The 12679-nt window shown below is 43.3% G+C and overlaps 1 protein-coding gene across 3 annotated transcripts in view; it reads left to right on the top strand.

Annotated features, from left to right (window-relative positions):
• LOC122990543 (A disintegrin and metalloproteinase with thrombospondin motifs 2-like) overlaps nt 1–12679 on the top strand; it is a 114016-nt gene that overhangs the window by 74043 nt on the left and 27294 nt on the right. For all 3 annotated transcript variants that reach the window (XM_044363912.1, XM_044363913.1, XM_044363911.1), the window contains exon 4: nt 10744–10949. In XM_044363912.1, coding sequence (XP_044219847.1) covers nt 10744–10949 — 206 coding nt within the window. The remainder of the gene's footprint in view (nt 1–10743; nt 10950–12679) is intronic.

The following is a 12679-nucleotide window of genomic DNA, read 5'->3' as shown; positions in this document are numbered from 1 at the left end:
ATTCCTGAAATAACACGTTGCAACTCTAGTCTATTCCAGCAAGCGAAAATGCATCTTCAGCCATATTTAGCTCAAGTCAGCATGTTACCATGAAGGCACACAGTTTCTTCAGCTGTGTCTGTGGCAAACTTCAAAACGGAGTCCAGTGCCATAAAGGACACATGTTCAATCTAGATGCAGAAAGAGAAGAAATGACTCATTTGTAAGTTTTAAAAACTTTGTCATGATAAAATCGAAGAGCCCCGGTGACTGGTCCCCTTATTGGCCATCTGCCTGTGTGTACAGTGATTTGATTACCTGGGAGCTTCATTAGGATAGAGAGACAGGGGAGGCCGCGCTGGTAGCTCCCCTATCCTCCCTCCTCGAGTATAGAGTTACCTTTGCACGGAAGAGGCTGCATTGATTAGCCATATGCCTGGGAGGTGAGGGGGTGTAGCCTCACCCTGTGCCATCAGGGTTGCCTCTGGGGGACTGAAAGCTGGGGAAGTTGGATGTGCAGAGATACACTGTGTACAGGATAGGTCCTGCTTTCCCCCAGTGCATCTTTGCATTAAGATTTTATCACGCTTGGTTACCAACAAAGCAGTGATAATCTGGATGTTAATATGGGAAGCCTTGGCTAGGGGTTTCCAGGAAAATAGCAGTGCAGGAAACTGCATGTCAATCAACAGAATGCACACAGATAGACCGGCACACGGCTTCAAACTGAAGCAGACACACGCCGTACCGACAGTCACCAAGGGCCTAAGGATGGACTTGTTTGTGTGAAGTCTCTAGCATGTTATAAGTTTCTTCACAGCTTGACTTTAAATCTGTTCTCATCCTGTTTTTCTCCCCTGTTGTCACTTTTTCTGCACAGATCCCGCTTCAGTGGCCATGTGTTTGTTTGATAGACGTGCGCAGTGTTCTGACCGGTGAAGCTAGTCAGAGGTGTGATCTTTACATAAACATACCTCAGCTCTGTCAAGATTAGCCTCTGTTAAAGAGCGCTAACTGATTATGGTTTTGATTACATTTTATCAGCTCCTCTGTCAGCACTGCTCCCCGTACGCAGGCGGCTTTGTAAGAATGATGAATGGCTTTTTTAATTGTTTCTAATTGATAACTGCTCTGAAAGACTTTGTTATGAAACACTGCCAATTTAGTAACACCGATACACTGTAGTGCCTTATTAATTCTCTCCCGTCTGGCTCGAGCACTATGCAATTGAAAAGAACTCCGTCTGTGCATCTGTGGGCCGACTAGGCAGTAATATTTCTTGGTGCAGGAGCATGCCAGTTTTTAAATGCCAAAACACTTTTATTTTTATTCAACTGCCTGTGTCCAAAGCTTTGGTGTATTCAAACACTCCGTGCCTTGATTGTTTACAACATCACAATGTAATCTCTGCTGATTTACTACTCTGTTTAGGTAGCTGGGTCAGAGATGGTGAATAACTATGTTACAGCCTAGCTTATGTGTTTATCATTATCATTTATGATGAGGTGATATTGGATGATAAATCTTCCTCCTTCCACCCTATGGCAGGCAGGCAGGCAGGCAGGCTTGGGCTCTGCTATGCTGGTGAGCTGCTTGGAGAGAACATTTGCATACATATTGTCTCACACCTTTAGATAGACTTTCCCTTTCTCCCGCCCACTCTTAATCCATATCTACCCTTTCAAAAGCTACTTTCAAATATACACTTAATGAAGAAAGGAGGAAATGAAGGAAGCAGGAGACAAGAGGAATGTAAAGGGCGAAGGGAAAGTAGACAAGAGCTTGGAGGTCAGCTGGTCTATAAACTGAGACACCTGTAACTTGTTTGGCCATTTTGTCTTTATGTTGGCAGTGTGACCTGTTGTGTTATTTCACTCTGGCTGTTTCCACCTGTTTTGCCCATGGGGCAAGTATTTACTGGTCCACCTGTGTTTGTCTTGTCAAATAATCCAGGTGTTAACAGCACAAAATTAATAATGAGTGAAAAAAGCAGAGAAATACAGCAAGAGTGATCAACTCAAAAACAGGGAGCGACTATAATGGACCCAAAAGCACAACTCAGAGGCAGGCAGGTTAAGTTAAAATAAAGTTGACTGTGCCCAGAGTGTCTGTTACCAGGTAAAGGCTATGACAGTCTTACAGTAAAGGGCAAAATATATTAGATACTTCAGTTTCACTGCAGGTTGGTCGTTTGAAACATCAACACCAAGGTGCTGCTATTTGCGCTTTGCCAACGGCAAAGTATTTTAACATGACAGGAATCCTGTTTATAGTGAGTTTATGGTCTGTTTGGAGGCTTGTTGCCTATTTCAGGGAACTTTTACCAAACAGGTGGCTTCCAAATGGTGCTAACTAATAAGATAAAGATGCCCTCTAATATTGGAGTGTAAAATGGAAGATGAACAAGGTAAGATGTATTTAAATTAGGTTCCAGGAAAAAAGAAAAAAAGATTTTACCTTTTGCTTTTGATACCAGAATGAACAGTCATGCTGCTCCCTATTAATGCTTCTAAAATCAAATGAAGAGTGATTCATCAAAGCAGTTTAACATTTTACAGGACAACTCGAGTGCACGTTTGATCATTAAAAACAACAACAAATGATCCAGACTTTAGATACTGGTGTCAGTTGTCACCCAACTTGCCGTTATAAAAACTGAGTTCATGATAAACAACTTACAAGCCAATAATGTGTACAGTAAAACTTTCACACTTTGTCAGAAGATGATTGGAACCAAATTCCTAATTCGACCAGTATCGTCTCTCCACTTTCTCAATTCTTTGCCTTTTTTGTGTTGTTTCTCCTTCTTCACTTGTATCTTTCCCTCCCTCTGCCCCCTCCCCCCTCCTCCTCACCTCCTCTCCTCCGCTCCCTCCCTCCCTACAGTGCTCAGGTTGACAGATGTTTGGCTGGCTGGCCTGTCATAATAACTATGGAGGTGGGTGTCTCAGGTGGCTGGCGTTGGCTGCTCTCTGAGTACTTCACAGCCAGGACAGGGCATGACATCGCCTCAGGCTGTGGCTGAAGGAAGGAGAAATGAGGATAGGAGCAGGAAGGAGAGGAGTAAGGAGGATCAGAGACAAGACTTTTAATATTTGTTGATTTCATAATGCTCTTTACATAACTTATTAATACACACTGCTTCAGATTCTCTCGGTAAAAGGAATAATGGACATGTTGCACTACATTACATCCCTTTACAACAGAGAAGTCATACGTAAGAGGTAGGCAGTACAAGGCAGAGAGCTTTGAAACTAAAGGCTGGGGTTCACATCCTGTATCCCACGTCTTGTTAGGTTACGAACTGCTTGTCTTATGGTTTAACAGCTTCTGAAACCCACTTTGGGGAGGGGAGGGGGTCTGTGTCCAACAATTATTATAACTTCCCAAAGCTGACAATCTGACATTAATACCCACTTCACACAGTGATTGGCCAGCTGTGCGGAGGTAAGAAAAGAGCCTAGGTCTAAACTATTTTATCTAGCACTCTTTTTTCATTCTTTGCACAACTGGTTCTGTCACATTTTATGCATAAAGCCAAGTGCAACAGTATGAATGCCCCCAACTGGCCGAAAACTCAATTATTGCTGCTTTAAATAATGCTTCAAATTTAATATTTAACCAAGAACTCCCTCTTTCCCTGACATTAAAGAGTAAATGCACCCGTAAATTCTGCAAACCTTTGTCCCAGCATACATGGATGTACATAGTATGTGATGATGCAAGGGGTTGTGAGGAAACTTTCTGGCTGCCGCTGGTAGTCAGAGCTGACCAGTTACGAACAGCAATTCTTTCTCTGTGTCTCTGCTGGAAAGACAGGGAGTACGGCGGAGCTTTGACAGTCATGAGAAGTACATTTATGTGCCAGTGACAGAGTCGCTGTGTTGTAGCTCAGCTAGCGCTGCTTCTCCTGGTGCGTGTTTCATTAGAAAGTGTCAATACTTAGTCATAACCCTGCTTTTTGGTTAAGTTAACGTTATACCCTGAATATCTTGTTAAGCTCTGAATATCGCACAGTTATTGGCGGGGCCATGTGTTTTGTTGACTGCCACAGAAGAGGAATAAATCTAAATATGTGAGAGACACAACTGGGGATACAATCAGCAGTGTTCCGTTATTTACAATCTAGTTGGTGTGACAAGTGCTATCACAGTTGGGGGGGGGTCAACAAACAAATCAGAGTCTCGCCTTACAGTATGTCACAGTAAGGGAGGGGCCAGGGGAACTTTCAAATCCAAACAGATGTGGACAAGCTAATTTTGCACATAAAAAGCACAAAATATGTGTATTGTTGGAAAAATCACTTGAAGTTTGAGTTGCCAACCATAAAAATGTTATTCATGCTTATGTTGCCAGGAGCAGATGTAGGCGAAAAAGGTATATGATGACAATGAACATTTATACATTCAAAATATTTGCTAATGGAAATGAGTCATATATAAACATCATATCTAGGAGACAAGATTGAAGAGGATGAGGTAGAAGAAGGAGAGAGGGGCTGCAGGCTAAGGGAGAGAGGTGGCAAGCGGGCCACAAACCCTTCAAGACAGCGGTAGGCTGTCTCTGCCGAGATTTATAGGTACTCTGGGAGCCGGACCTTGCACCTCGCTGTCAGCCTCTGTCTCTTTATCTCCCTCTTGATGCACACACCGTTTCCCAGTAAGATTGATCTATAGCTGTACAAGTTTTCTTAAAGTAGACATGTGGGGCTTGATAAGACCTCAACTAGAGATGCAGATGAAGAATATGTCTTGTCTGCATATGCTGTCTTCTGCATAGTGATGCTATTATGTGTTTATTTTCACTGCCCTGTCATGGCTGGAGATGTTTTCCAATTTTTTGATTTCATAAGAGACCTTTATAAATGTCTGACTTTCTGAGGCTGATATAGACAGACACAGGGAAGGACAGGCAGGCAGACAAGTCAGTTTTAGACTGGATGAGACCTGCAGTAAGCCCTATATCAGCCCGGCTTTGCTGTCTTATTGGACACTAAAGCTCGCCAGTTTACATCGAGCTCCTTAGATCTGACCACAGAGCAAAGAGAGAGTTTGGGGACATGATTGATCTTTGCTAACAATATTGCCTCTGTGGATGGCAATGATTAGATTACCGTGTTTTGAAATGTGTTTTCAATGTTTACATGGGCTGTTCTTCCTTGCTGTAATTATTGATGTGACAAGAAACACTCACTCGGCTCCTTACGAGAAATATCACCACTCAATTTGGGCTCATTTGTGACAACATTTGCAATCATGAGTGTGAATTTTGTCAGTTTCAAACCTCAGTAGAGCTTATTTCATGTGGTGGCTTTGCATTATGAATGTGTATCTCTGCATACATTATAGAGTTTATGAAGAAATGGCGCAGCTAGGCTAATGAAACCGTGGCACAGCAGGACACAGGGGGAATCGGTGTGCACCACAGCACCTCCCCAGCAGCCAACAGCCCCGTGTGTTTCTGACAGACAGACAGTTATGTAAGAGGGGAGAGCTAAAGGTTGCCTTGTCTCCTGAACCACCAGATATCCACACAGACACACCGAGCTGCGGTGAGGATAGGTGGCCCTCTAGCCTGCTGATTATAAAGGCTGCTTCATGCAATATTAAAAACGGTCCTCTACTCAACTTCAGGGAGCACAGATAGGTAGATATAATGCATCAGCCTAAATATTATGGATCTCTGGACATGGAAGTCGCAGCCAAGGCTCGACCACTCAAAACATCTCATCAGCATCATAGAATCACTGTTAAAAATAAACAGCCCTAACCTAAAGCGGTTATTAATAAACGGGCAAAGTTCAGTGCTTGATGTATGAATAATTATTATGGTCTTTTGGGAGCTGTCCATGTAAAATTAGATTGCTTATTGCCATCCTAAATAATTAACAGCAGTATGATTATGGGAAGCGTAGTTCACTATGTGTACCTCACTCTTTAGCCTTCACAGCTGTCATTTGACAGCTCAGAAATAATGAGCATTCAGTATGGGGACACTGTGTGGGACAGCGAGGCATGTTGCTACCTGCCCAGATGCTAGCAGCAGCATTAGCAGTCCTCTGTCCAAGACACTCATCACTTTGACAACCCATAAAGCTGTCACCAAGGAAACAAAATGTCCATGCCCTGAGCTATGTGACTAAGACGTGTCTGTAAGTAAATTAGTTCATGTGCGTGTGGAGCCTTGATCTCAGGTGAGCACTGATGAGTTCACAATCTCCCCTCCTGCCTGCTGCCACTCATAAGCAAGAGCTACGTTTACACAAGAAATTTTCCTTTACACAGAAAGATTTAGATCAGACTGTGCATGTAGGCAGAAACTTGGATCTGTTTGGGCTACAAAAGTACACTTTTTAGTGTATGACCTGAAACACACAAGCAGAATATATGATAACTTCCACAACTCTACAACAAATACAGCAATTTCTAAACCCTGGATTGTTTTTTTTTTCTTCCAATGCCGTGAACGCCACTTTGAATTTAAGTGATTAATCTAGACATACAGTACCAATCAAAAGTTTGGACACACTTTCTCATTCAATTGAATGGGAAAGTGTGGATAACTTATATCAAATCCCATAAGAAATGAATACAACATAGTGCAGCATTTACATCTGGAGTAATTCAGCAGCCGTGACCTGTTTTAACCACACAAGTTAACACTTAACTGTATTTTGTACAAGACTTTACAAGTTTTGAGACTCTATTAATGGCTAATCAATCTGTATTCCTACATTTACTTGCCTTCCCCTGCTTCATTTGGTTTCTGTTAGTCTGTTTTAAAAGTTTACAGGCGCTATAAACCAGCAGGCATTACCAGCCAACCAACCCTGTATTTACACCATTGTGGTCACGTGTATATTTTGCTATGTCCACGTGCGAGTGTGTATTTACAATACAATACTGCATAATTCACTATATTGTAATTACTATGTAAATACTGCATTTACTGAGTCTGCTTTGCCACATAAATCACTATTCATGAGGCTCAATGTTGTAAATATGTGGCCTGTGAAATGTACTGTAACATGCACACTGATCCAAATGCAGATGTTTGCATACACACACTGTCACGCATGCCTGCCTCGAGGCTGGTCGGAGCAGCCGCCATAAGGTCAAAGCCAGTCATTATACAGTAGAGCCTCTGAATGCGGAGCAGAGCGATGTGCCACACCTGACTGCCAAACATTCACCTTAAACCAAAGACCACTGCTCACTAGTAAGATGTTGCTTGACCTGAATTATCATCACCATCCCCTCTCTCTCTCTCTCTCGTTGTGGTTTGTAGTCTCCCCTTACTCTCTCAACCCCCCCCCCCCCCCCCCTTCTCCCCCTACCTCGTATTCAGTGGGCAACCAGACATTCTTGACATTTTGCAAAGGTTGAAAGACAAAGAACCTTTGTCTCCTAATAAGGCCGTGCTCTATACCCCACCTGAATGAGAATACTGGGAGAAAGAGGGTGGTGTGTGTCGGGATAGTGGGGGTGATGGTGGAGGGGGAGGGGGGGGGGGCAGTTTATATAGGGACATAGAAACCAGAGTATGGAAATGTAAATGAGGACTGAGAATGGGTGGGTAGGAAAGGAAAAGGAAAAGAAAGCTGCAGGTAGGATGAGAGGTTGTGTGTGTTGTGTGTGTGTGCATGCATGTAAGGGGTATAAGAGGAGGAGGTTTGGGACTGAAAACGATCCTTTCTGAGGAAAGAAAAAGAGAACATTGTAATGAACAATCCCAGAGTGAGAGTGATAACGGTTTGGTTTCAGACGCTAATGTAAGGTATTGCCGTGAGAAACGCGGCAGCGCATCCCGATGCTTCGCCCGCAGTCACACAGACATACAGGGATGTTCTACAAGTGAGCGATATTCTCCATCACTGCAGGAGCTTGAAGCGGAACTCGCAACACCCAAGGTCCTTCTGGTCTCTTCTCATCTCTCTGTCTCATCCATCACACCCCTCAGCTCTACCTCTCACCTCCCTCGCCGCCTCCCTCAATCTCTCTTGCACCTTATTTCTCCACAATTTGCTCAGAAAAACTTGCTCCAAAACAGCCCAAGCGAGAGAAAAACAGTGTTCTAGCAAGTGTAAGCAAGGACAGAAGTGCGATGAAACTGAGACATTTAAATAGTTAGAGTTCGCCACCTGGTCAAACACCTTTCAACCTTTGGTTTAGTCACTCCTCGTTTTCCACTCTGCCGGTGTCACTTTGAGTTATTCCCTCCACTTAACATACAGCTGTGGTCCGTGTTATGCAATGTCCCTGCATTGTCTCATTTGCAGTTTTCAAGGCACTGCAATTTTTTTTTTTTTTTTTTGCAAAGGCGCAGACTTTAAAGTGAGAACACAATACTGTTTTTCTGTGTTTTGTCTCAACATTACATAAGCAGAAGGTAAAAATATCTGGACCTGTCTTTAAAAGCAGATGGTGTGGTTATGACATCAGGCTCGTTAAAGGCAGCTATAACTAGGAAGAGCCAAGGGTTGTTGTGAAGTACACCGCCTTAAATCCAGCTTCCTCCACTAACAAGGACCAGAAATGTTCAGTGTGTGTGCGTGAGTGAGACGAGCTAGGAAACAGCACAAAAGTATGTGCTGCAAAAGTCTTTAAATTCTCCTCTCATGGTGTCTTGTCTTTCTCCGTATTAGTGTCGATCCCCCCACCGCCACCCCCCCACCCTCCACCCACCTCCTGTTTCTCTTTCTGTGTGGGTACAGTACTCTGTCACTCAAAGGAATGTGGGCAGATATGGGATCATATTCAGACTTCCAGATTCATTCTGCTAGCGACTCAGAAGCCAATATTAGCCACGCGGTCGTTGTTTTACCCATGAGCCCGTTGCCTTGGAAACGTTGCATAAGAGGGAGTGGGAAAGCGGGATGCCCCTTGCTGATTGGGAGACAAGGTGGCAGATCTCTCTTTCTCTCTCCCCTCGTCTCCCCCTGTATCTTCTCCTTGCATCTTGTTCTTTTCCCTCCACTCAACACTTGCTGTAACTGTATGTGTCAAAACACAAGAGCTCCAACTGTCCCTTCATGCCACGTGTTGAATCAACTCACCACCCAGCACCTCCAAATAAAACTCTAGAGTCAAAAACAGCATATCTGTTACAGTTAGCCAAGCTTCAGCTAAATTAGAGCTCCTGTTGCAGCAGTGATTTATAGCCCAATTGGAAATGTTTGTACACACAGTGTGTGTACGGTCACACACAAGCACATGCACACACAAACACACACACACACACACACTACTCCATGAGCAGCATTGTGTATCATCCTTGGCTGTGGGAGGCCTTGGCTGGAGTCAGAGAGGATAGTGCTTTGTTGAATCCACTGAGACCACATGTTCAAGACTGCAAGACGGCCTTCCATGGCTTCCATACACGCAAGGCCATGCTGTGTCTACATACCAGGAGGATGAGAGAGAGAGCGAAAAGAGGATGATGAGGAGGAAGGGCAGGGAGTGAAGGGAAGATGGCCTTGGCTCTGGAGACAGGACGATTTATCTTCCCTCTCCTCGCTAATTCCAGCTCTTTGCTTGGTTTAAAAAGGAAAAAGAAACAGGATCAGAGCAGATACTTAAAATCGTTTACTGTAGGAGCCAGAATTGTAGCAACCAAAATGTCCAAACAACACAACAGTACATAGTATGACATACATACCTATGAGGGCCAAAACAGAGACGTGATTAGTGATCTGATCAAATCAGGGCTGCTATAGGTTGCACAGTTTCCGATAACCTCAAATCGAGTTTCTTGGGTAATTTGCATTTTCCTCCAGCATGCAGCAAGCCAAGAAAAGAGCAGGGTGGGCAGCCCCTGTGTGAGGGAGCTGTCTTAATCCATGTGTTTAGCAAGCACCATCTGCTGCTTTTATTCAGATGGGAGTAGAAATATTTGGTTGATTAGGAGAGGATCTGTGAAGGATAGCCGCACCGTTACCACCGGTTACAGGGGACACACATGCTCGATTCTATCAACTGGTGTCTCAGAAAGCAAACAGAAGACAGACACACAGACATCAACATGCAAGGGCTCAAATGAGTACACATGTGCATATGGAGGTGGATGTGCAGCACGGACACACACTAAGAACACAATAAAAGTGTTCAAAACATTGTAACGTTGCAGAGAGAAAAAAGACACACACACTAGCTGGACAGATTTGAAAGAATGCAAACACTTAAAGATTTACAAGAAATTGCTGCTCAGTGAGGTAACGACAAACAGGATAACAAACAGGATAAACAGGAACATACACCATAATACGAGCCATGTTTGGTAAATGTCAGGACCCACTTAATGTATGCTTTCTATAGATAATGGTTAAAGATCATTTGTGAGTGATTCTTTCCAATGAAAATGGCTACTGCACAATGTGCAAATGTGGGATCAAGCTACAGAGATTCTATGATTCAGCCTGACTATGGCTTTAATTTGAGTTAACTCAGCTGGTAAAACATTGGTTTGTGACAACAAATAATTCACAAAATAGTGCTGGCTGCTATGGTCCTCGTCCAAACTTCAGGCTGGTTGCAGTTTATCACAGATTACAGACTTATTTAATTAAAATACCATCTCTTTGTAGATAATAACACGAGTTGGATGCAGTTTAATGAGATTTTTATACAGGCAATTACTCATTTCAAATAAAAATAAAGGAGTTTAAGTGTTTTTTTTTTTTGTACTTGTATGCAAGTATATCTGCATCTAATCTCCTGCACCTCATTGCACATGTTAGCTTCAAAACTTTGTGTTTTCTGTGTCCAGGTGCAGATCTCGGTGGTCTGATGGACCTGGAGTCTCTGTACCGCGGTGTGAAGCAGAGTATCAACCACACACGAGCGGGACGAACACGCAGACAGAGCCTGGACAGGGCCTACAACATCGAGGTGCTGCTGGGCGTCGATGACTCGGTGGTCCAGTTTCATGGGAAGGAGCACGTCCAGAAGTACCTGCTCACACTCATGAACATTGTAAGTGTTGGTGACTCACACAGGTGGATGCGCACAATGACAATCAGGCGCAGTAGATGGATATATGTCAAATAATAGAATGTTTGACTGAATCCAGCATTGTCAAATAAATTGCCAACATTTGAGGTTATTCTAGGGTGTCACATTACAAACATACTATCAAAGAAACATATAAATGCATCTTCATGAACACTCATCATACACAGGTTCCCAAATGCTCAAAAGTGACACTACTTGTCTTCCTTTAAAAAATGAAATCATTACAGTAAATGGGAAAATGGTTCCATTTGAGTTAAATGGGAAATAAGTCACAGAGAGGTCAAAGAAAGAGGGTAACACACACACACACACACCAACCAAATGAGGATTCAATTCCCTTCCTACATGTTCTCATCCAGCAATCAGCCGCGGGTAATCCTTTCTTCTCTATCTGAATATGATGAGATTTCATTTGTGTGTGTGTGCGTGTGTATGTGTGTTAGGTGAGCCCTCTGCTCTCCTACATATCGTTTCATCAGGCTTTGTGTCATGTCATCATTCATTGTGAGTGTGTGTGAGTGTGTGTGTGTGCAAGGGAGAGAGAGAGAGATGCAGAAGCAGCAGGCAGTATGCTCCAGGCCACAACAACACTTAGCCAAGCACTCACACTCCCAGGTGTTTTTGCATGTGTGTGTGTGTGTGTGTACATAAGCTTGTGTGTTGGTGTGACACTGAACACACTGCAGACTTTAATCTTTGCAAATTAAACCTGTGGTGAGAGTGCTATTTGCACGCATTTGTACGTGTGTGTGCCCGCATTCATGTGTGTTTGTGTGCGTGCTCCTGTTTGCTTTTGCTTGTATTGCGACCCACTGTGCAAGGAACCAATCTCCGACTGTTAAGCAGGTGCAAGCATACAGCAACAAATCCTGCCACACCTCTTTGTCTCGGCTCAGCGCTTGAGAAAGAACAAGAGCCGCTGTGCTCTCTGCCTCCCCTTTTAGATATTTGTTAGACAATATAGGAGAAGGGAGTACGCAGCTCTGTCGCAGCCCCCCTCTAATCTGTGGGGAAGAGATGGAGAGACAGAGGGAGAAGGAGTATTTTAAACACGCATTCGGAATAAATTACTGACAGCCAGATAAACAGAAATAAATAAATAAGGGCTGCCTCCTACGCGTGGCATCTGGGCAACTTTCTTCTTGAAAGTTTGCTTTGCTCACTTCAGGATGGGTGTGCTCTCTCTCTCTCTCTCTCTCTCTCTCTCTCTCTCTCTCTCTCTCTCTCTCTCTCTCTCTCTCTCTCTCTCTCTCTCTCTCTCTCTGTCTTTCTCTCCCAGTCTCTAAGCAGCACTAACTCACTCTACACTGAGCTCCTTTGCATTGTTACCCCTTCCTCACTCGGGAAGTTCATGGCAATAAATCCTCAACAATGTTAAAAAAACTTTCTAAGTATAATGTGAGTGACAATGAGATATATTTTAGTAGAAGGAAAATTTAGGATACAGAGAGAGATTTAAGAACATTTATTTGCCACAGGTTCCGTTTGAAGACACTCATACATAGAACAACTTTTTGAGTTATTGTAATGAGAAGAAGTTGCCATAGTGTGGCTGCTTAACCACACAGGCAAAAGAGGGAATCCTTTTCTCCAATTTATTGCATTTTTCTGAGCTTTTTATTAGTAAATAGTATTTTATTAATTTTACTTTAATAACTTATTGAATTACATATGATGATTTCCATATCATC

The sequence above is a fragment of the Thunnus albacares genome, chromosome 10 (assembly GCF_914725855.1).
Source record: "Thunnus albacares chromosome 10, fThuAlb1.1, whole genome shotgun sequence".
NCBI lineage: Eukaryota > Metazoa > Chordata > Actinopteri > Scombriformes > Scombridae > Thunnus > Thunnus albacares.
The sequence above is the reverse complement of the archived record's forward strand: the minus strand, read 5'-3'. Positions and strand labels throughout refer to the sequence as shown.